This window comes from Cyprinus carpio, chromosome B7, assembly GCF_018340385.1.
Source record: "Cyprinus carpio isolate SPL01 chromosome B7, ASM1834038v1, whole genome shotgun sequence".
Taxonomy (NCBI): Eukaryota; Metazoa; Chordata; class Actinopteri; order Cypriniformes; family Cyprinidae; genus Cyprinus; species Cyprinus carpio.
In genome coordinates, this window is record NC_056603.1 from 14,391,527 (window position 1) to 14,415,540 (window position 24,014).

Here is a 24,014-nt window from a genome sequence, read left to right on the forward strand (position 1 = left end):
AGATGCGAGTACAGAATTCGAAGTCTTGCTGTGCAGAAATCCATCCACACAAAAATGATCACAGTTGATAAGAACGGAGTTCCTCACAATCCTACAAATGAGAAGACAACATAATCCCAGTGTGGGCATGATAAGAGTAGCCCTTGGCTCAGACTTAACTATTATTTGTCAAAACCTTTTTTTGCTTAGAGTGAACACTAAAATAGTCACATTATTTAAGGAAAAGGAGCAAATGCATTTAGCATTTTCCAGATTAATAGTTATTTTTTGTGTTTTTCAAGAAAACACCTATCAACATTGGCAAACTAAAAGGTATACATTTTTTTTTTTTTTTACCCTGCAGGTAAATGATTTTTACCACTTGCCTACTGTATAACCACCATTGTGATTATTTAAATGCATTTTTATGTACTTCTACCAACTTCAATCAATTTTAAAAATCTCTAGATAATGATCCCAAATTCTAAAGACATTTTGGTCTTTTACTTATAAGCTATTTGGGGCAATAATGATTTTTTACTGTACCTGCCAACATTTTCACTAGCCCCACTGCAAATTAAACAGTTTTCCACAATCAGTTTTTATGTTTTGCAATGCATTTTTATATTTGCTATAAATATTTGTATTTTTTACGTTTACGTGCATATAGTCCCATTATACTTCAAATTCTGATAACAGTTTCTGTTAGTTGTTATTTATGGTAGCAACAACTGGATATTTTCATGAAAACACTCAATATATGCATTAAAGAAAAGGTTTTAATAAATGAGCCATGACAGACAAATTGATCAAAGCAACACATAATTTCCAAGTGTTTTGAAACATAAATACTAAAATAAACATTCTGAACTGCACATACTGTTACATAAATATACCTAAAAAAATCCTTAGTCATATGCAGCACATTCAAGATTAAAGAAAGTTATTCTCCCCAGTATAAATATATAAAACAAAAGAATTCTGTGTACCAATATATCCTACATATTCACTGTGGCACTTGCACAAGCTGAGGCTACACATTCAATTGAAGTAAACCGAGGCATTATTATAATCAAATGTAGTCTAACTGAAAAGTTCTTCTAGGGAATATAGGCATACAGTGTGTGCTCTATTCAACCTGCATCAGCACATGTAGCTGCTGTCGAACAACAGCAGTATTGAAGGAAGACAGGAAGCGAGGTACTTCCCCTCTGAGAAGTTCTTCTAAAGGTACAAACTGCAGAATCTGCCTCCCCAGCTCAAGCTTAACTTTTTTCATCTTCTCCAAAACGTCCCGGAGAAAGTCCAGCAGCCGGGGTAGTGCTGATGGCGGAGAGAAACCTACACACACAAGAGCAGCAGGAGGCCAACCAGACGAACAGCGGAATGTGATGTAACGGAAGCACATGGAGTGTGAAAACCAGGCCGGAGGTGAAGCGTGTTAAGACAGAACATAAGGGAATCACCAGGGTTGATCCCTGATGCTGTTTCTGCAGAGCAAAAAGCACAGTGTTCAGAAGCTCAAACTGATAGTCTGGTTGTCCATCGTGCAATGTGGAATCCTGTACCTCACAACAGGATGGGCCTTGCAAAAACTCTGGCTGCAGTTTAACACCTACAAGTGTGCCATCACACCAAGACTGGCTTCCCAGCACCACACAAGATGTCACATCAGGATGGCTGCAAATCTCAGATAAGATGCCTACAGGGGAGTCAATGCTGCAGGAGCTGCATACTGGCAAAGCTCCTTCAGAATGATTCGCCCCTTTGACCCTCAGGTTCTCTTCCAGAGCTTCATTCAAGAAGTCTAGCATTTCTTGGTCACAGAAGGTGGAACTGCAGACTTTCGGCAGGGCAGCTCCCTCAAGGGCAAACCAGGCTCCCAAATCGCACTCATCCAGTGGGCCACTAAGTACATTCTCACACCCTTCTGTCCCTCCACAGTGCCTCTCTATGAACGCCCCATAATTTCCATGGGCAAGGCGCTGCTTCCATCCCTGAAGTTCCATCTCCTTGCGCTGATTGAAAGAGCCCATTTGCTTCCTTTCACCGATTTTTACCCATCTGGCCACGCCACCACGGCAAACCCAGCTTTTCCGAGGGAGGTAGTGAACATTGAAACGTTTCGTATAAAACTCTGCAGCATATTCCCTGAGCTGCTCCAATCGCCTGCGCTGTTCTACGCTCATGGATATAAAAAGCGTGAGGTTCTCCTGGATTGTGTTAACTTGCAATGCATGGAAAAAAGTGCATATCTCTTCATGCTGACTTAGAAACGAGTCTGGAATGCAGCGACGGGGAAAGAGCGCCGCTGTGGATGCCAAGTCTGGTCCGTAATTACGGATTAACTTTGAGAGCAATGGCCGAATTTGTTCTTTGGCCTGATAGTCCAAGCACACTATATACAGTTCTGAATTTCCAGACTTGCTGGTGCCTGGCTTGAAGATGTTCACGGAACGGAAACAGCATGCAAGGAGATACAGCAGACAGACAGATGAGTGTTCAAATAGTGTGAACATCTTCAGGACAAATGAGCCTCCAGTTCCTAACAGCAGAAGTGCACAAACGGCTTCGCAATATTGAAGCGGGGCAACTAATCTCTCCTGTTCCCCTGGGTCCCCCTGACAGTCAAAGCTTCCATCTGCTGTAACCAAATCAACACTGCGCATGTTGCTCACAAATCTCGGCAGTTCCAGCAGATGCTTCTGAAGCATTATGTCACCTGTGTTGTCAGATCCGAAGAACCACCAAGGCAGAGTGTGTGCGATGAGTCTGTCATCTGTGATAGTGCAACCACGTCCGTTGGCTTCATAGTATGGATTTAGAGTGTTCGCAATCCAGTTCCAGTCGCAGTAGAGGCCACTCGTCTTGAGGAAGTGATTTAGAGCTGATATGAAGGCACCGGGGGCTTCACACAGGTGTATGGAGTTCAACTCGCCACTCTTCAATGCATTGTCAGGCAGAAGCTTAAAAGTCCCTAGGATCTCATAGAACTTGGCCCAAGCCTGGGTGCACAGCTCTGCGTTGGTTGTGGAGCGAAGGCGGGCTGTAACACTACCTGCTCGGTTGGTGAAACAAGTATGCTGGTGCCATACTGAGAGGTCTTTATCGCTGAGTTGATTCTTCACTTCATTTAGTGTTTGTTTCAGAGCCTGCAAACGTGGGTGACTCACATGAGGATCACAGAGCACCACACTTGGGTCAGGCAACGTCCATTCTCCTCCAGCAGGGGGGACATAACTTCTGACCTTGTTGAAGAGCTGGTGAATCTCCACATGTATTTCCTCGTGACACGTTTCGAAGGCATCTGATTTTTCTGGTGCTGTTCTTTTTCTCACTCCACGGCCCCGGTTCATCCTTCAAAACTATGTTTGGCGACAACAATCATTCAAAAACTGTAAAAAACAAGGAGAGTCAATCAAGATTTTCATAAGCACTAAAACATGGCAGAAGATGAAGAGTTTAAAGTGAAAGTTCACTCAAAAGTGAAAATTATTTCATCATTTGCTCACTCTCATATGGTTCCAAACCTGTATGACTTGGTCATCTGTGGAACATGAAAGACGAATGGTAACACTTTTGGTTACCATTGACTTCCATTGTATTGGGGGTGGGGGTGGGGTGGGGGGGGGGACATTATGCAAAATGTATTTTTCTATGCATTACAGAAAGTCAGTCATACAAGGTTGGAATTACATGACTGTGAGTCAATGATAAAAGATATGGGGTAATTTTGGGGTTAACGATCACTTTAATTTTAACACTAGTAAGCACTGAAATGTTTCTAGTGAGTTCTTATTAACAATCCTAAGCCATATTTGCTTTAACGTGACAGTTATGCTCAATAAGTCTCATAAAGGCTATTCTGCATGCATGCTCACATTACTTAGGTTTAAAGTGCATGTGTCAATGCAAAACCCACAGGCAAAGGGTCAAACTGCACATTATCTCTCTGATATGGTATGTCAGAATTAATTGGGATGCACTGAATAATTATGTACACCACGATAAATCGAGAATAATGTTTTATGACAGCTTATGCAATTTGGGGTTACAATTTATGTGAAACTGAAAAGCTTAGATCCTGTAACTAGTCAACGGTGTCATCGTTTTACACAAATTTTTACCTTCACTGGTTAATTTCTAATGGTGCTAGAAATGGATTCTAACATTAAATAGAATTACACATATATAATGTAGTCTATACATTAATATTAATCACTAAAGCTACATGCACAACAATCACAAATAATTCGCAAAAGGCGGTTTAAGACGGAGTATAGCCTGTCACACCGGAGTAACTTACATTACATGACATTTAATTACTCAAGGAAGTTGATGACTACTCATTTACTTGATGCAGACAGTTCACTGCGGTCAGAGAAGCTTATGTTTTGCTCTGTGTTTTCACAGACCACCAAACGCATGACACATTAGACAAAACAACTGCGGGAAACCCCCAGTATGTTCAAATATTTCTTGTTCTTGTCGTGGATTGCACAGTTTCAGGCTACTAAGTTAGCTAGCAAACAAGCTAACGTGGCTACGTATCTTAGAAATGTAATTAAAAGCTTCGTTAAAAAATTACAGACTTTGATTCATGATTCGTATTATGCTGTTGTATTAACCGCTGTATTCTCTTCACAACAAACGAATATCCGACAGAGTTGACAGATGAACACTATCTCTGCTACGGGAGTGTTATGGCTAGTTTGGGGAAGGTTTGAAGAAAAATACGATGTGCGATTACAGCCTGATAAATTAAACTGGATCACTAAAAACCACCTGTATAGTATTATTTTCCTACTTTGAGTTAAAGTTTATCATCGTTGTCAAGATACTAACAGACTGAGATCTGCCTGTGCTTACCAACCTCAGCACGGTTTCTCGCTTCCTCGCGCATGTCTTCTGTAGCGCGACACTCGCTTACAAGCTCGGCTGTGACAGAAGGGGGCGTGGCCTTCAGCAAGAGACGCTGTGTATTTTTGTTAATGTGAATGCTAAATTGAGATGTTGAAATTAATTGTTAATGTTTTTCTATAGGCTTTGTTCTGTTACTTCTGCATCTATACTCTCCTCCCTCTGTGTATAACGTCTATAGTGAGAAAAGACATAAAAATAGCATCGTTGACTGATCTAATCTATCTATTGGCTTTCTAATGCATATTAATTTACTCTCTTACCGCACATTTACACAGCTTATAAGCACACACACACACACACACACACACACACACACACACACACACACACACACACACACACACACACACACACACACACACACACACACACACATTTCTTGGGAGATCCCATAGGCATAATGGTTTTTGTACTGTACAAACTGTATTTTCTATCCCCTTACCCTAACCCTACCCTTAACCTACCACTTACGATTTATTTGTATTTATTTATGTATTTTTGCCTTTTAAGAAGTTCAAAATCTTAATTATGTATGATATATAGCTTGTTTCCTCAAGGGTACAAAAAAAAATGTCCCCACAAGGTCAAACTTTATAACATCATTGTGGGGACATTTGGTCCCTATAATGTAGGGAATATCAGGACCACACACAATGTACTGAAAGCAAAATTCATATTCTTCATATGGTCACAATCTTACAAAGACAACCAGACAAATAGGTTCTTTAACCGTGTTTACTTTGTGTTCTGTGTATTATGTGAGTATGTGAATTTTTTGATAATATCTGTAATGTTGTTGACTATGACTATATTATACATACAGACTAATTTAGTTTGTCCTTTATCTTTACATATTCTAATCATCATATCCATAAATAACATGCTGTTATATACACTAACGTTCAAAAGTTTGGGGTCAGTGGGTGAGGAGATAGCTCACCCACAAAATTAAATTGTCATCATTTACTCATGGTTGTTTCAAACCTGTATGAATTTCTTTCTTCTGCTGAACACAAAAGAAAATATTTTGAAGAATGTGCAACCAATCTTTTTTTGGTGCCCATTGACTTCCATAGTATTTTTTCCATACTGTGGAAATCAATGGGGACCAACATTTTGAAACTTCTTACAAATATATATATATATATATATATATATATATATATATATATATATATACATTAACCTTCCTGACCTTAAGCTTTTAAACAGATATGTGTATCAATTTGATATATGTTTATATATAGATATAAGCATAGGTATGCTTTATGAGTACAATTTGCTATTGCATTAATTAGTGTGTATATCTGTGATTTATGCCATTGAATGTCTTAAACAAACCTCTTTCATGTATAAAACAGTTTGCACTATTTGTTAAGCAACATCCACTGTCCTTTTCTTTGATTTATAAAACAGCACGTCACACAACAAATTGAGTTTTAACCAACAAAATGTATTGAATTCAAATCATGTCACCCATAGAAAATGGGGGGAAAATATTGCCAGTGATAGGAATGTGTGTGAGCAGAGATAAGAGCGATGCAGAGAAATTTCCCCTGGCTCAGCATATTAGAAGTATGTGGCCGTATAACTGCCTGTGCAAGTGTGAATTTAAGGCATTGTAATTTGTCAAGGTCAGATCATTACTATGGAGATGACAAGCTGCTCACATGAATGGAGAGGTTTATTGCCATGGTGACAGGCAGATTTTGACCCCATTGCTAGTTTACAGTGAATGCCCAAGAAACAGAAAAAGGGTCACTGGAGAAATTCAGACCTATGTTTAAGGTGACAATGAAAGAAAAGAGAATGAAAAGAAAGAGCGATTGTGCAACAAAACACTTTATAGAAATATAGACAAATAGATATTGTTCCTACGCCAACTAATTATGAGACATCAGTGTCAAAATGAGCAGTATTTAGATGACCGGAATACAGCTGAGCTGATGTGTGGGTGCTGTCATGCATAAAAGTACACTACATGTGTGCTCAAGTGTATTCATCGACGTGAGGGCGCTTGTGCTTGCATGTGCGTTCAGCTGGCTCATATGGCTGTTCATTCATGTGTATGAGAGGCACGCTTATGTTGATTAGAATGCAGAATGCTAAGAGACTGATTAACACAAGAAGGGTAATGGGAGAACAAGTTATGGTTCTTAATTGTAATGTCTTATTGTTGTAATTGGAAAGTTGCTGGATTCATCCACACAAAGAAAGAGAGCCATGATCTATCACCATTGTGCCTCTGAGGAAGGCATTTAACCCCAGGTTACTCCAGGGGGATTTTCCCTCTAATAAATATACTGAAAGTCACTCTGGATTAAAGTGCCTGGTAAATGACTGCTTACTTACTTTTAGGGGTCTATACCTTGTTCACTTTAACACAGTGAGTCTCTAAGAGACTGCTAATGTGGTGATCAGTGTACTGTTCCAGTACGTGTTCAGATTTGTACCCTGCATGTTCTGTAGGACTGTATCTGCTAAAATGACGATGGAGAGCATGTTGAGAAAAGCTCTTTGCTCTTAACTGCAGCACCTCATAATGTCAGTGTCAGAAGGTTGCTCCCTGTTGGCCTTTGCTTTATAGGGTCTGACCTGAAATGTTAATTTTCACAAAAAAAATAAATAAAAAAAAATTAGCATCTTTATAATGTCATGTTTTTGGCTTTGTATTTTCCCCTTCTTTTAAAACCAATCTGATATAATCTTTTTTGTATTTTTTTACAACTTCGAAAAATACATTTTACAGCACTCTCTCTCTCTCTCTGTCTATGTATGTATGTGTATATTGCATGTATTAATCTTAAATAAAAAACTTTTTGAATGTTCTGTGAATTATACAGAACATCACTGTAGTTGCATATTTTTAGTTTAATATTGGGATTTTTATAACTCTTCAGTCACACTCTTCAGATAATTGGCTGATCAAGCGTAGTGTGTGAGTGTGTGTTACTATACATACTCTCTCCACACTCATGTGTTTGACAGGTAATCGATTGAGACACGCTTTTGCAGTCTCTGATCACTTGGTTTCCAGCTTAATAGCTGAATGCAGATGTCCTAACAACATGACAAATTGGACATCACTGGACTTCTGTTAATCACATAGCTGAATGGATGAGGAAATAGCTGCTCATCAATGTGGAAATGATTAGTGAAGAAAGGTAAGTGCTCATCCTGAAGCTTTGAACACATTTGCTTGCTGCAGGCTGAGCTTTTACTAAATGGTTAAAATACCACTTGACAACACAGCATGTCACACTTCTACAGCACTTGAAACAACAGCTCCCCCAAGTGGCCTTTTCTACTCCTCTCTCTACTGCTTATGTCTAAGGTTTAATACACTTTTTGGTGACTTTAAAAAAAATATTTACATGTTCTTGACTATGTCACTTTTTCGGTTTTTTTTTTTTTTTTTTTTTTTTTTTTTTTTTAAGGGCTCCGGTATATCAGCACGGTTAGGCTTCACATTATATCGTAATTACCCTCTATTAAAGTTGAATGTATATTAATTTAAAATATACATGCTATCTTATTCATGTTTTTCCCACAGCTTACATTATTGCATTTGCTGCACTAGTTTTGTTTTTTCCCACCTCACTACTTAAGGAAAATAATTATCCTTTTTTAACAGAAAAAGTGATCATTTCACATAACAGAGTTATAAATAATTGAGTCCCAAAAAATGCGGGAGTAACGTAATGAGAGTTGCTTGTTCATTTAATTGTCTTTTGAGGTAATGTCTGTAAAAATCTCAAACATTTCAGTTAACTTGAAAACACTTTAAAGGCTCCTGTCCAGCTTTCATGTAAATTACCGCCGTTGTAGTTTGAAAGTTATGACCCAAGAGTTGATAACGGCCAACTTTCCTCAGTTTTCCCAGACAGTCATACAATGAACAATGCAGCGGTCGATAAAAATCCCGCCCCTGGTACGATTTCATTGGTCGGTTAGAGCGACGCGCTGTTCTAATTGGCCGTTCCATCTGCCACTCAAATCCACTCTTCATTTTCAAGCACTTCCTCCGCTAACAGTCCACGGAAAGCCCATCACCGGCCAACCCAACGCCTGTCCTCTCATGCCCGGAGTCTCCGGTTGTCGTGATGAAGTTGGGTCGTGATTACATGGCGATCGGACGGAGCTGAAAGCACAGAAGTCATGATGGAGACCGTTGAGCAGCTGGTGTCTTTCCAGCACATCCATGTGCAGCTGAACGGAGGCGCTCCGTGGGGATTCACTCTGAAAGGAGGACTAGAGCACGGCGAGCCGCTCATCATTACTAAAGTAAGACAGGAGTTTACAGAGAGTTAGAAACTCTTACTATATGCTCGTGTGTGTCTTACTGATTATATCCGAACACTTGATTACATTGTGCTGAAAGTTTAAACGCACTGTTTATGCTTGGGTGAATTGTAACGGTGCCCTCGTGGATGTTTGGGAACTTTGTAAAAACTTAGTGGTGAGGAAATGGACATGGATATAAACAACAGCAACCTTAAAGCTCTTGCTAAATTACTGTTTTCACAAATGGCAGATCATGAATCTCATGAGGTCTGTGAATCATTGACTTTGAAGATCCATAAAAACCAAAAGAAATGAATGAAAAATCAATGTTTTCATAAGAAACACATTTCTACAGCACAGTTACTGGACTTCTGCACAAAGTACTCATTAGCTATTTTATTTTCATGAGTTTTGGTCAGAGTGGTCATTCCTACTAACATCATATACAAAATCTATTGACCGCTATCTTAAATAATTTGTGTTTTACAGTGATTTTTGTGTGAATTAAGTATACATTTATATATTTTGTATATGTTTTATTTGCATCACTGGTCATTAAATTAATTAAGTTGCCCTTACATTGCCCATCTTGCTCTCTAGAAATTGCATCTGAATTCAATTGCTGAGTTTATTATTGTTTTTATTATAGGTTGTCTTTTAATTTTAGTGCTAAAACTGCAGCTGCTATTTGGTTAGAAAAAGGATGTGGGATTATGAAAATAAGGCTGTGGCAATAATTATCCGTTTTAGAGGTGTCTCAGGGATCCCTCTGCGCACACCATGACTCTTGCTTCCTGCGTTGTGTCATCAGCTCATTAACTTCATCTTGAGTGTGTGAAACCGACTGGGATTGTGGTACTACGGTGCAGTAATTAAGATAAAACCCTCATATGAGCCCGAGGCAGATAGGAAATTACTCATGTTCAAAACATTTTTTTTAAACAGAATAATTAGTAATAATGAGTTAAAATGCACACTTTAAATGCATCGTAATGCAAATAACTGAAAAAGCAACTTCAATTTCTCAAATTATTAAAATAGTTAAGTTAATTTAAAAAATAATAATAATTTAACCCACCTATGACTAATAACCATCTTCTCCAAATAGTGATTTTTTTTTTTCTCACAGGGGGGTAAGGGAATCATGTTTTATTTCTTCTTCTTCCACCCCCCACCCCCCATTTCCTCTCCAATGGCATTTGACCAAAACGTGTTGATTTATTTTTCTTAAATGAAGACATTTTGGGGGGACAAGACCCCCAGAGATCACATTCCCAGACTCTGCCCCCTCAGTCAGTGGGGGTCATGAGGGGGAGGCTGGTATTTTTTTGTCTGACAGAGGGAAGAAATTAATTTGATTTGTGCCTTTCCAGCATGTCTTTGAAGGAGTTTACAGTTGTTTATGCTGGTTCTCAAAACATCTTGATAACTTGTAATGTGCATTGAGTCTGGTTTGGCTGTGTAGTTGGTAAAATGTCTTTTCTTTGCCCTGCTGTGTTTAATTTAATGTGCTTTAACATTTGGGACTTCAGCAGTAATATTGTCCCTTTTATCCCTTCCAGGCTTTTGACATTTACATGTCACTTGATCATTGTTTCTCAGTGAATCGCCAGCAGGATCAAAATGCATTCAAGATGAAGATTGCCTTAATGATTCTGAGATAAAACTGAGTTGTTAAAAGATTTAGCAGTGTTGGCTTTTTTTTGTAATATTGCGCAATTTAATTTTAAGCGAAGCACCAGAGATGAGTGAGGTTTTGTAGCTGGCTGGTTCGTTCTCAGTAAGTGTCAACCCCTGGTTTTCTGGGGGTTAAATCATGGCCAATCTGATAACCTCGTATTTACTTGCTGGACTTGTTAACCGCTTAAACTGAAACACATGCTTGGTCCAATGCATAACCCTGCATCTGTATGCATCTGTGTCGACCTGTTTCTTCACTCGCATGTGAGGACTTTATTTGGATGTCATCATAAATATGATATACAGAGGCTCCCTCAGCGTTGGATTTCATTGTTTATCTGTGTTTGCATGAGCCTTCTGGGGCACATGGCTCCAGCCACTGCCGCTCACACTGATAGTTTTTCCATCTGATTCGGAGGCAAAGCACAACCTGCATGTTTGTGTGTTCTGCTCTCTGATCCTATCTTCCATCTTTGCACCCTGAGGACATTATTTTGAACCCCCCAGTGGTCTCTGTAGACATTTATCTCAAACAGCAAACATAAGGACCTGGTGCCCAAGGCCAGACACAACACTACCCCCAGGTGTTCAACATGTGCTCCAATTAAAATCCCATGATGGGTCATTCTGACCTCAGCCAGCAGCAAGAAGATATAATGGTATCAAGATTTATCAACCACAAACAGTGACTGGACATATTACTGTAGGTATCTTTTGTGGAATGTTAAAGTCTGAAAGTTGTAGTTAAAATGGACTCCAATGGAATTCAAATGAACTGAATTGATCTTACATCCCTAATTTTGAGTTTAACATTTTTAGGGGTTTAAAAGCAACTTGTCCAAAGCATTACAAAAAACTAGACTTGTGAAAATGCATGTAAAATGCATGTAACCCCCCCCCCCAAAAAAACCTCAAAGAGTTTTGCATTGAAATTGTCATTGATTGAACATGAAGAACAGGCTGATTTATGTATAAAAACCTCATTGTTGCTGCTTCCCCCCCCTCACCACTTTGTTAATCATCCCTCCCTCACATTCCCTCTCTTTTTTTGTTCTTCTGTTAAAGTGGAGATGGAAACATTGTGCATTTCCTTGCGTTTCTCTTTTTCTGCTATGAAGTTTATGTAGACCACATGGCACTCCAGTCATCCCTCTCTTCCCACTCCTAATCGGTCAGTGGAACTTATTCTCAGGCGCTGGAGTTTTTGAGGTGAAAGCAAGAAGATTTTGGACAGAGAGATGGAAATGTTATACTAGGGCAAAATGTTAATGGTTTAAGTTTGCTGGCAGTTTAAACTCACAGTGCAGTGGTAGACTGACTGCTTGTTTTTTACAACTGCTTTAGTTCCGGATGTATTTTTTTCCATTTATTCCATTTTAGCCTCTCCATAAATTTTAAACCATGCATTAAACCAAACAGTTCAGAGATGAATCACAACATAACTAACTTTGATTCAAAGCCAGAAATTATTTGAAAATGAGAAAAATTATATTAAATTAATTTATGAGGAATGAACTACTCATTCCATGAAACAATCAAACTTAATAATTGAAAAATCTATAAAATTGACCACGAGTATAAAATAAAATCATTTTATTTTATTTTATTTAACTTACTGTTGCATCTTCAGAAGCATATGCCGTTAAGAACCTCAAAGGTCATGGTAGGGCTGTCTAGATTTGTTTATACAATTATTGCTAAAAATCCATTGCTCTATGGAGAAAACTAATTGATTTTTGCTTCCAGAAGCTGACTGTTGCACTCTATTTGAAGCCATTTTCCACTTCTTCTTCCATTTTTATCATCCCTTTGTTTAATATGATCTTTGTTTAAAGTGGGATTACTTCCTCAATTCTGTTACTCAGTAACTGCATACTTCTGTTTCTGGATAGCTTCCCAAAGTTAAATCATATCAGTTTTGGACTGCTGTGTGCAGCTCATCAGTCCTAAGAGGTACAGTAATGCTTCCTTTTTCCACTGTTATTGCAATTGGATTTAATAGAGTAAATAAATTGTTTCTTTGATTATTTGATAAAAGGCTGTTTGTTTTGAACGATGTGTTGATTGCGGTGAAGTCCACAGCTGGTTATGGGTGTGGGAAGGATCTGATATATGACAGGAATGTGAGCTTGGCTCCCGTTGCATTTGCCTTGGGCAGCGAGGCTTTGATGGTGGAAGAGATATTGGGGTCTTAATGCCTGAGCCCCTCCACCACAAACACTCAGCAGTGTTTCCACATGGTCTCTTAACAGAGCTGGGAGTGACAGGACTTCTAATCAGTGAGGCATGTGTGTCAGTTGTGTGTTTGTTCTCTGAGTGAGTGGTTAAACGGAATAGGAAAGGTTGTAGTGTATAGGGACTGACCTGGCAATATGATGTTATAATAATATCTTCATCATGCTATGATAATATTGGAATTATTAATAACTGCAATATTCTTTACTCTTTGAGTTTTGGTTATAAATGTAAATGGAAACTCTAAATGGTGGTTGTAATATTGTCAAAAGTTATCATGTGAAAAATGTAACTTTTTTTTTTTAGGGATAACTAATTATGCTTTTCTACCTGGGGGTAATTGTATCTTTTATTTTGACAGTCTCTTATTTTTATTCTGAGACCCTTTCTTTAAATATAGTCACATGTTATGTGATGTTACACAATGTTATTTAAACTATTTTTGAAATATTAGAACATTTTGTAATACTTGAAAACTTACAAATAAAGTGCGAGGAGAAAAAGAGAAAAATATATAAAAAAAAAAAAATAGGGATTCACAATATATTTGTTACCAGACATTTGATGTAAACGGGCTATCAGACTTTTTGTTTTTAAATTTAAAGGTCTCATCAATGTTATATCATTGATGTATCATATCAACTGTTTTTTTCATTGTAATTGTGCATGCTCAGTTCTCCTATTTTTGCTATTTTTACCCTATTTATTTAATTTATTCAAGCATTATCTGTCATCTAATGGTCACTTAAAGTTTGTCTAATCATATTATAACACTATTGAAATGTATTCTTTAATAAATCTAAATGTGAATATACATTTTTGATGCCTAAATTTACTTTAAACATGAGAATGGTTGCTTTCTTGTAATTAATTTTAAGTTGTGTACTTAAGTTGTGTAAGTTGTGCTTATCTCAATTTCAATATCAGTGCATCCCTAAAAATTCCATTCTTTGACACAATATTTTCCCACTGAAACCTATTGTTAATCATAAGATTTTTGGGATTGAATTGGAAAATTGTAACTGATCGCCGGCCTGCATGGAGATGATTATGTCTTTGCTAATTTGGTATAATTACAAACTTACCGTTTAACCTCAGCCTGATGAAATGCAAGTTTGTGGTCTTCAGAATCTTCTGTGAAGACACATGGTAAATGATAATCAGGGAGTCCGTTTTCAAACTTCATCTGTGTTCTGCAGGAGACCTGACCACATCAAACGCTTCCACCAAAAGCTTGTCGGCCAACCTCGTATCCAACATTTGGGCTCAACCAGCCATCGAAACCACTCCAAAGTCCTCTTTGCTCCCAGGGAGGTGAGTCTGGGGGAGGGGGATCCGTGTGTGTGGAGGAGGTTAACTGAGGCGACTTCACACACATTATGACCTCAAAAGACACACTATGGCCGTATTCATAAATGGCAGGAAGCTGAGGGATGACAGGTCTTAGATTGAGCCATCATGATGCCCCTCCTCTCACCATGTCTGCTATGACAGTGATGGATCAATCCAAGTTAACTTCAGTCCAAAGGTTGCTGACTCTCTGACATCCACCATTGTCTTTTTCGGAAATGAGGCTTGCTATACACTCAATATTTGCAATTGGGGCAATAATGGAGAGTGATGGGGTGATGTTGAGCATGTGAAACTTGTGAGCATTCGATTTAGAGATCTTACCTCATGTATTAGCGCACACGTCCGTTGCTCCAATAAAAATCCAGCTCACCAAAGTAATAAGTGGTTTGATGTTCCTTTAATTTGCCTCAAAGACAATATCTGCCCGTCAGGAGGCTTCCTCTTAGCTGCACTTCAAAAATGGCTTCGCACCTCTCGAGGAGAGAGACCTTGTTATGAGAACATACACACTGCTGTTTCTGGACGCGCATCAAAAGGTGGAGGTTTTCCCAGTGCACATCTAAAGCATGATTGATCACTTTGGGATGTTTGTGGAAATGTTGTCCTGATCGTCTAAAGAATGGGTATTTAAGTGAGTCAAGTAAGCTGTATTGAGTTAAGAATGTGATCAAGTAACTCAACAATAAAGGCTGGTTGTTGAGCTGAGTGTCATGTATGTGATTAGTGTTGTGTTAACACTGACTCTGGGTGAATGTTGGGTTTCCAAGATGAATGTCAGTTAATGTGGTCTAATTAGGCTTTGATATGTGTGCTCAATGTATCTGGTAATATAATCTCAGAGTTTTCTGTGTTCAGGTAGTTGGCTCCTGTGATTATAGTTTATGCTTTATTGTTTGCATAATTTTGTTTGGAGGTTTTGGAAACACTTCTCGTAAGTGATCATTTGTATAATTCGATGTGTTTTATAGGATATTTTTTAAAACTATAACATTTATTTATTTGAGTTACAGAAAATGATTTTTAATAGTTTTAGTTAACAATAACAACACTTTTTTTATGTACAGTAGCTGAGGGGACTGACATGGTTACCTCCAAAATGATCAGAAAGCACAGTAAAATCCTATATTCCAAGTCTTCTGAAGCCATTTGTTATAGCTTTTAATGTAAATTGTTCAGTATTCAATTTTCCCTGTTGTCATATATATATGCATATGCATGCGGATGCCATTTGCCTCAAATTAAACTTCATTAGGATGATTAAATTATTTTTTTCTAGTTTTTCCATTTTTGGAAGAACTGTCCCTTTAAACTTTTTTTTGGTGTAGTGATTCACATGTTAAGTGTATAATTTGTTCAGCTGGGGCATTTTGAATGAGTTCGTTTTTAATGTATGACTGCTGTTATTGAAGTAGTGCAGTCAGGATAATGAGGTGATCTTTGCAGTGCTGTGCTGTGAATGTTTAACATTTAGTATGTGTCTTGACTTTCGGATTAGGTGTTTTGGTCTTTTTTTCAGTGATCAAGCTATGCCCCCCCCCACTTAGTGTTGGCTGGTTTAATGATTTGAGAAGAAAGTCCATGCAAACAGCATTTAGCAGTGAAGACTGTAGAAGGCAAACAAATTCAGGAATGTGATAAAATGTTTCTCCACAGAAAGGCATTTCTTCCTCATGAGTCTCCTTGAAACAAAACATGCACTGTAAATCACACACTGTGTGACGGACTAGATCATTTTTGGTGTATTTCTATCAACTTGAATTTATGAGCACTTCCTCTTAATTGTTATTTTTTGGTCACTACGTTTCTTTCGTATCTTATTTGTTCTTTTGGTCATGTTCTCCTGTGAATATAGGTCATTGGCTGTTGATTCAGTTCCAGTGGTGACCCATGGCTGCGTGTCACACCTTTAAAAGTCTCGGAGCACAATGGAACTTTAGACTCAGTCGTAGCTCAACACACTGAGGTAGCGCTCTCTCATTTTCCCCCAGCCTGAGCCTTGAATGAAGCCTTTGTCACCCTCTCACTGACGCTGTCTCACCCACCTTTTCTCTCTCTGCCTCTCTCTCTCTTTCTCCACCCCCACTCTTCTGTCTCTCCTCATAAATGAAGGAGCTAAAAGCCAGCAGTGATCTTCTCACCCACTCTGACCTTGAATGCATCCAAGTATATCACTTTTCCAGGTTCGCCTGCATTCCCAAGGTCTTAACTCTTACTTAGAGCAGAATCACCCTTCCGGTGGTTCCTATCCATCACTACCATCTCCATGCCGTGTGTGAGATCAGCGCAGCTCAAGGACAGAGGTGTCCCAGCCTGTACCGGTGACCTCAGATACTGAAGGAAAACATTCTGATAAGCACTCAGTTCTTAGCGGGGGAGCTTTGTTTCTGCTTTGCTGTAACGCTGAGGTGTTTTCTTAGCTCCAGATAAAGCAGGTTTGTGTGTGTGTTGGGATAGATAAAGGGGACTTGAGTGAGGATAATACATCTGTCAGTCAGCCAGTCTGTCAGTTTGGTTGTTTTGTTGAGTGGAGACTCAAATCCTTGTCCAACAGTAGACAAAGGCCGTGCTGCAGAGGACTCAGGTCTCACAACCTCATTCTTTTCTCTTTTATGAGCAGCAGAAGACCGCAACACGAGCATGGGTGCTTGAATGCATTCACTGACCACCAGCTTACAGAGCTTAATACAACTGCTCAGCAGTCCCTGTTGTGTAGCACAAATGCCTCCATGAATGAGAAGATAATGTGTAAGTCAAAGCTGATCCTCAGCAAAATTATCAAATTTTAACTTTTAAGTTAATGATGTCAAATGAGACATGTAAAATAACTGAAACAATTTTATATAAAATATTAATTCACAATTTGCAGAAGTTATCTGGAAAAAAGAAAATCTCAAAATGGCCAAATATCAATTGTTTTATTGGCCTAGCTGTTACTGGTCTTTCAATAGTTTGTACCACATTATGCACTGTAAAACATTTTTAGTAATTGTAACCAAAAAAAGTATGTAGGCTAATTAACATTTGTAGTTAAAGGGATAGTTCACAGAAAAATAAAAAAATTTCTGTCATCATTTACTCACCCTCATGCCATTCCAAACCTGTATGAGTTGCTTTCTTATGTTGAACATTAAAGAAGATATTTTGAAGATTGCTGGTAATCAAACAGTTGGTGGTTGCCATTGACTTCCATAGTATTTTTTTTCCTACTATGGAAGTCAATGGCAATCACCAACCTTGAGGGTGAACTATCCCTTTAACCAATGACATTGTTTTTACTGTAGCATTTTATACTCAAAGTAAATATTTAAATACTGTATATGTGTATACAGTACACACACACACACACACACACACATATATGTACACATATACAATTTTACTGTGAAAAAAATATAATAAATATAAAATGTTTTTATAAGTAAAAACTACATGTACTACCTTATAATTTGATGGGGAAATGGTTATATTTAAGACAATGTAAAGTAAAAAAATATGAATCCCTTTTAATGTTGTTTTTTTTTTTTTTTGTACTTGTACATTGTACTATGAAACATAGCTTTTTAGTTATTCTTTCTTAATATTCTGACTTTGTAAAGCACATCAAACTACAATCATGTATGAAAAGTCTTCTTATGCCATAAGGAAACACACCAACAAGGCAAAATCCTTTAAGATTCCAGGAATGAGAGGGGAAGTTTGGGTGGGAATGGCAGCTGTTAGGCCTCGTCTTGTGGAGGCCACTGGCGGATTCTGGGCACTATGGGGTTTCCAGAGTGACCCACTGACTCTGTTTTTGATTGCTGTGGAATGAAAGCAAAGCCTAGGATAGCTGTGTGTGTGTGTGTGTATATATACTCTATGTGCGTCAGGGTATGTTTGTGTTTTTTTGAATTGATGTTCTGAATTGCATTCCCCCTAGATTTTGGCATTTGGTATTAATTTTCACATTGAATATGTATAAACACTTGCAGGGGAACAAATTGCTATGCAGTGAGCCAGTTTGGAACATTATTATGTTTCATGCAAGAAAATACGACTAATGATAAATACATGGCATGTTTTTGGTTTTCCTGAGGTCTTAAGTTTCCCTTCATGCTATAATAGCTCAGGATATGTGTTTATTCCAGCTAGGGTCTAAATTTCCTTTTGGCTGACTTTTAAAACTGAACTTATAAGTAAAACTTTAGTAGGAATATAGACCCTTCTCTGTCCTCCTCAATGGATTTTTTTTCTTTTGGTGCATATGCATTTCCACACATACATGTGACTTATTTTCAACTCTCTGTCCACGCTCCAGTTGCTGTGATGTCTGTTGTTGTTTCCGTCCGGATAAGTGTAGAGCAAAACAGAGCCAAAACCCATATTCCCCACACTTCCTAGACCTGCCTAAGATGTCTTCGTCTCACACACTTCCCCATTATCTTACACCTTTCTTTCCATTTTCCATGACCACAAGTCAGCGAATAATTTCCCGTGGGGTTCAGAGTCTCTTCATTATTTTAAATCGGCTGTTGTGTTAAGAGTCATGTATGTAATTTAGCACAAGATATATAGTAAAAAGTACATTTGTCATATAAAAACAGGTCAGCCTTATACTCTGGGGCTGTTTCTGGGTTGCGTACCTCTGGCTGTTTTCTGTTCATGGTTTTCTGACTGGGGAAACCATTAAGGCATTGATAAAGCAGCACTTGTTTTAGAGTAGTGTTCTTGGACAGCCCTCCTCCTCTAAAGGTCCCACTGGAAAAAGCTGAAGAATTACTGCTGAAAAATGGTGATGTCCAAACATATATTGTAGGTCTTGTGAAAAATGTTATGACAGATTCCTTTACAAATGAGTTTATTCAAAGACTGAACCCTCCCAGATTAGTGTCAGTCAACATGAAATACTTATTCCACTTTTACGGAACATAATGTCATAAAATACTGTTTGACATGTCCGTTCTGCACTCTATTATCTCTCTCTCTTTTTGTAGCCAGTGTTTCCTATAAAACGGGCAACTTTGTTCCCTGTATTCCCTATGTTCCTTTGCTTGTTGTGGGATTGGCAATGCTTGGTAAGAGCCTTCTGGTCTCTAGGCAGCTCAGACGGACCGTTCTTCTGGCCAGCTGTGGCACAATGGCGGGCCGTGAGCCAGACTGCCAAAGAGCAACGCCCTGTTATTTATAGAGCGATAGAGGGGGTGACCTCATGCTGCCAGGACTGATGCTGGGACTGGGAGACAGGGAGCCCATTCTTCACTGCTGCAGAGGCCCATGGTCCATATAGACCCTCTACTCGCTGCAGATCGGTTTTCACACTCATACATGATGAATACAAAAACTGATGTGATCCGTGAAGTATTGATGCAGGTAAACCTTTTGCTTTGTTTACGAATGTAACCAAAATTGATGTATGTTGCATGATTTAATGGATTTTGCATGTATTATGCATAGGCTATATTAAACCTTGAAATGACCAGCAGTGGACGTCTGTATGGTAGTGAGAAAATATAAATTCATTATTCTGGAAATAAATGCAATACATTTGCTAAAGAAAAAAATTAGTCAACATAAAGTAGAAATTATTGTATTTATTTTATAAATGCATATAAATTTTCTTGTTGTGAATGATTCATTCATGGATGTTTTGGTGACATGTCGGACTCCTCCAATCATTTAGCACTGCCTGTTTCTTACAAAGATTTGCCTCCGTCCAATCAAAAACCAATAGATGGAATCACCCTAAATTCTTCTTCTTTATTTTTTTTTTTGTTCACAATACAGAAGAAATGATCGGTCATTACTTTCAATACATTGCAACCTTAATGCTGAAATTAATTTTACTTGCTGTTGGACATGCTTGGTGGAAGATATAATTGGCCAAAAAACACCCAACATATAGAGCTTTGTGAGTTATGTTTTGACATGGGCAAGCAAGCAACCACCAGAAACAATGCATTAAAACCACTCTGAACACCTTAGCAACTGATTAGCATATTAGCAGTTTTACTTTTTCTATACTCAATTTAAAATAAATACAATTAAAATATAAATTGTCAATTTTATCCATCAAAAAGCATGTCTAATTAATTGAAATCATGAAACTTACGATATTAAACGGCAATTTATTAAAAGTTTAACAAAATTAAATTTTTAAGGCCTTATGAAATTCTGTTTTCTGCAAATTTTCTGGATTCCATTTTAATGGTTTATTAAATATTAATAATCAAAAGCATCTAATTTACTTTATATATATATATATATATATATATATATATATTATTATTATTATTATTATTATTATATATATATATATATATATATATATATATATATTCTATATATATATAATATATATATATATATATATATATATATATATATATATATATATATATATAATTTTTTTTTTTTTTTTTTTTTTTTTTTTTTAGAAACACTGTGTTGTGTATTTACATTTTTCATCTAAATTAATTCAGGTAAATAATTTATTTAATAATGTTTTAATAATTTTCTTGGTAGCAGTAGTACTATCATTACGTTAAGTACTATTTCTGTAACTGTTTCTTCAAGGTAAACCAAACTTTTTTTGATGAGTTGGTGTGAAGACTTTTAGGTTACTGTTTGTATATGATATGATGATAGTTTTACTCAAATAGTAAAATGTTCATGAAGTGACTCTCAGAGCAGTTCTAGAGATAATGTTTGTGTTCATATTGAGGCGTCAGAAGCTGAAAACACAGCGAGCATCACATGCGCTTCAGTGTGTGTGTGTGTGTTGTAAATGAAACCACGCCATTCATTCACACAGAGTCATGCAGAACATACAGGATTCATATTTAAATGGTATTTTTGTGGCTTAATATTCACAGACACTAGTCCATATCGTGTTTTGATGTGTACTGACCTACTTTTGATATATCCATCCAAAATTTATTCAAATTCCATGACATTCTGCGTTATACAGTAAATTCTGTTTTTATGACTGGATTCTGAGTTGCGGAAATCATAGGGCCCTAAACTATGTACTGACTCAGAACTAGAGAGATCTTTCTGGGGTGTTTACCTTTTTAATACTGGATTGTATGCAGTGTGTAATTCTGAGTCAGCCCACATGTCCTTTGTGCTGAATTTAGCAATCATATTGTACAGGGAGAGGTGAAGACTAGCTTGCTTCATCACTGTCCGACACAAACAGACACCCCTCCCTCCTATGGTCTCCGAGCCTGGGAGTGCAAATGCATTTTTCAGTACACTGGCAGCATAACTAGGAATAGCCTCTCAAAGCCATTATTGTATTTAAACTATTGCCATAATGGGACTTATAATTTTGGAGTCCTTCTCTTGTAATTTAAGGCCTTTCTCGCCTCCTCTAGCTAAAACTCAGACCGTTTTTTATCTCAAAAAGGAGTGACTGGAAAGTAGCCACAGTGGTGCTGTTTATTTGCCGTAGTCTCTGCCCTCACTACTCATCTGGGGTGCTTTTATAAACAAAAAATACTCAGGCAGAAAGTTCTCCTAACATTCACCTCCTCAACTGTATTTTCCACCAGGTCACGTTTGAAGAATGGGTACGGAAATTCTTATTCTTCGCATGGCATGTAAGGAGTGGTCGCTCCTGAGGGAGATTAAAGGAATGGGGAGACCGAAATGGATTTGTCACGTAGGACTGTTCAACCTTCCATAAAGGTCCCTTTGTGAACTTTATTGCATGATCACCAGGGAGCAAGTCAGTGCCCATGCCCAAGCCAAACAAGCACTCGTGCACACGCGCAAACACACACACACACACACACACACCCACACACCCACACACACAAGTCTGATGGAACATAGGTGTGGTTGCAGTTATTTTTATCAAGCCTCGAAGGAGAACATGAGCTCAAGGGAAAGGAAAGAAAGAGTGGGAGAATGAGACTACTGGGTGGGCATATAGGAAAGAGAAAGAGAAAGAAAGCGAGGGATAGAAGTTCAGTGAGGTCCGTGTGGTGTGCACCAGCTGACACCAACGGTTTGACAAGTTCGTCTAAATAATCCAACGAGATCTGAAAGTGAACATTCATGGATGAAGTGCCATTACATCATCAGTTAAACCGATTTAGTGGAGGACAGCCGGTGAACGCTTTTTTTATCTTCTTCCTTCTCATTTTATTTTGGTTGCCCGGTCTTCCTCGCAGGGAGTTGTGGAAGTTCTGAGCACTTTGGCAGCTTATGAGGTAAGACGGTGCGTGTGAGTTTGTTTTATTGCCAAGGGGGCACTTGGGTATGCCTGCCAACTATGCGAATTTGTTCTCTTTGTGCAACAGTGTTACAACAGTGTTACATGTGCCATAAAACATACCTGCTATGAGGGTTACAGGGCTTTTCCAGTGGAGTATGTGCAGCAGATTGGATTTTAGGGTGGAAAAAGACTGTTTTGAGTTTAATGAACTAATGGAAGGTCACTCAGGCCACATCACTTCTCTCCTGCACCAGTGCACCTGGAGAACATACTGTACACCGGTTTCATTTAGACTCGCACAGAAGTTTATTGGATTTACTGGGCAAATTCAGGTCTCTGAGTTGGAACACACATCCATTCAGTTGAAAACCAAGTGGAAAAAGAGTTATTCAAACAAGTGTCCTCTGTGTTGCATGTACAAACAAACACGTGGATCCTCTCAGAATTGAGACGAAGCCCCTGTGGTCCAGTCTGAAGAGCTTTGAGGATGTTGATTATAGTATCCCGTGGAAACAGTCTGTTTAGAGCAGATGGGAAGGAGGGACGGAGCAAGAGAGTGCAATGTCCTCAGCGAGGCTGTAATTGTGACCATACATCTGAATAATGTTTCCATTACATGCAACCAGCTATTTTGCATCTTAAACCAGCAGAATACAGGAGAAAGACTGCAGGCCTGTGGGAACAAGACAGTCATTCAGTCAGCATCTCTGAGTGATGTTATTGCAATATTCATTTCATTTCTTCCCAGGAGGTCATTAGAATATGCTAAAGAGGAATCAAAAGCTATCCAAAAGACATTTATGAGGTCTTTTCTGGAACCCTTGTTCTGAGTCCTCAAAGAGTCTTTCAGGGTCCATTTACACGACAACATTTTCAGCCAAAAACTGTAAACTTTTTATGCATTTTGCCTGTTTGTTTACACGACAACAGTGTTTTGGGGACTGGAAACGCATATTTTTGAAAATGGGTTTCAAAGTGCAAGTTTTTGAAAACGCCACTGTTAACATTTCCATGTAAAACAGCGACGTCATGCGCATGCGTAGTACATGTCGATTTTAAAGGCAAGCGCGAACAAACATACACAACAAAGGCGGAGTATACGGTACTGTTGTTGCTGCTCAAGAGTTTGCTAACACTTCTTCAGCAAAGTGTGGATTTACTTCACCAATATTACATCCAACAGCGGAGATGCATCATACACAACACATAATCATCTCTTCCCTACAGCTACTGTTTACTAACAAGCTGACAGCGCCAGCTACTGGCCTGGCTTACGTAATACATTGTTTTTGGCCGTTTTCGCGGATGTGTGTAAACGCGAATCGTTTTGAAAATGATGTTGTGTATATGTGAAATTTTT

The 24,014-nt window shown here is 38.2% G+C and overlaps 2 protein-coding genes across 5 annotated transcripts in view; one reads left to right on the forward strand and one right to left on the reverse strand.

Annotated features, from left to right (window-relative positions):
- Nucleotides 1-740: 740 nt before the first annotated feature.
- cmtr2 (cap methyltransferase 2) lies at nt 741-4,805 on the reverse strand. Its single transcript, XM_042727391.1, is given in 3 exon segments — nt 741-1,385; nt 1,387-3,374; nt 4,787-4,805. Coding segments are annotated over 2 exon segments (2,226 nt in total). The 5' UTR covers nt 3,336-3,374; nt 4,787-4,805; the 3' UTR covers nt 741-1,108.
- A 4,112-nt stretch (nt 4,806-8,917) lies between these two features.
- The window catches only part of shroom4 (shroom family member 4), a 40,497-nt gene continuing 25,400 nt past the window's right edge, over nt 8,918-24,014 (forward strand). Inside the window, exons 1-2 of one of the 4 annotated variants that reach the window (XM_042727388.1) lie at nt 9,050-9,186; nt 14,301-14,415. Coding sequence is in view for 2 of the 4 variants with exons in the window: in XM_042727386.1 (XP_042583320.1) it covers nt 9,061-9,186 (126 nt within the window). In the remaining 2 variants the exon portion in view is untranslated. Of the gene's footprint in view, nt 9,187-14,300; nt 14,416-19,546; nt 19,804-24,014 lie in introns of those variants that run through there. The other 3 variants (XM_042727386.1, XM_042727390.1, XM_042727387.1) reach the window with 3 other exon arrangements.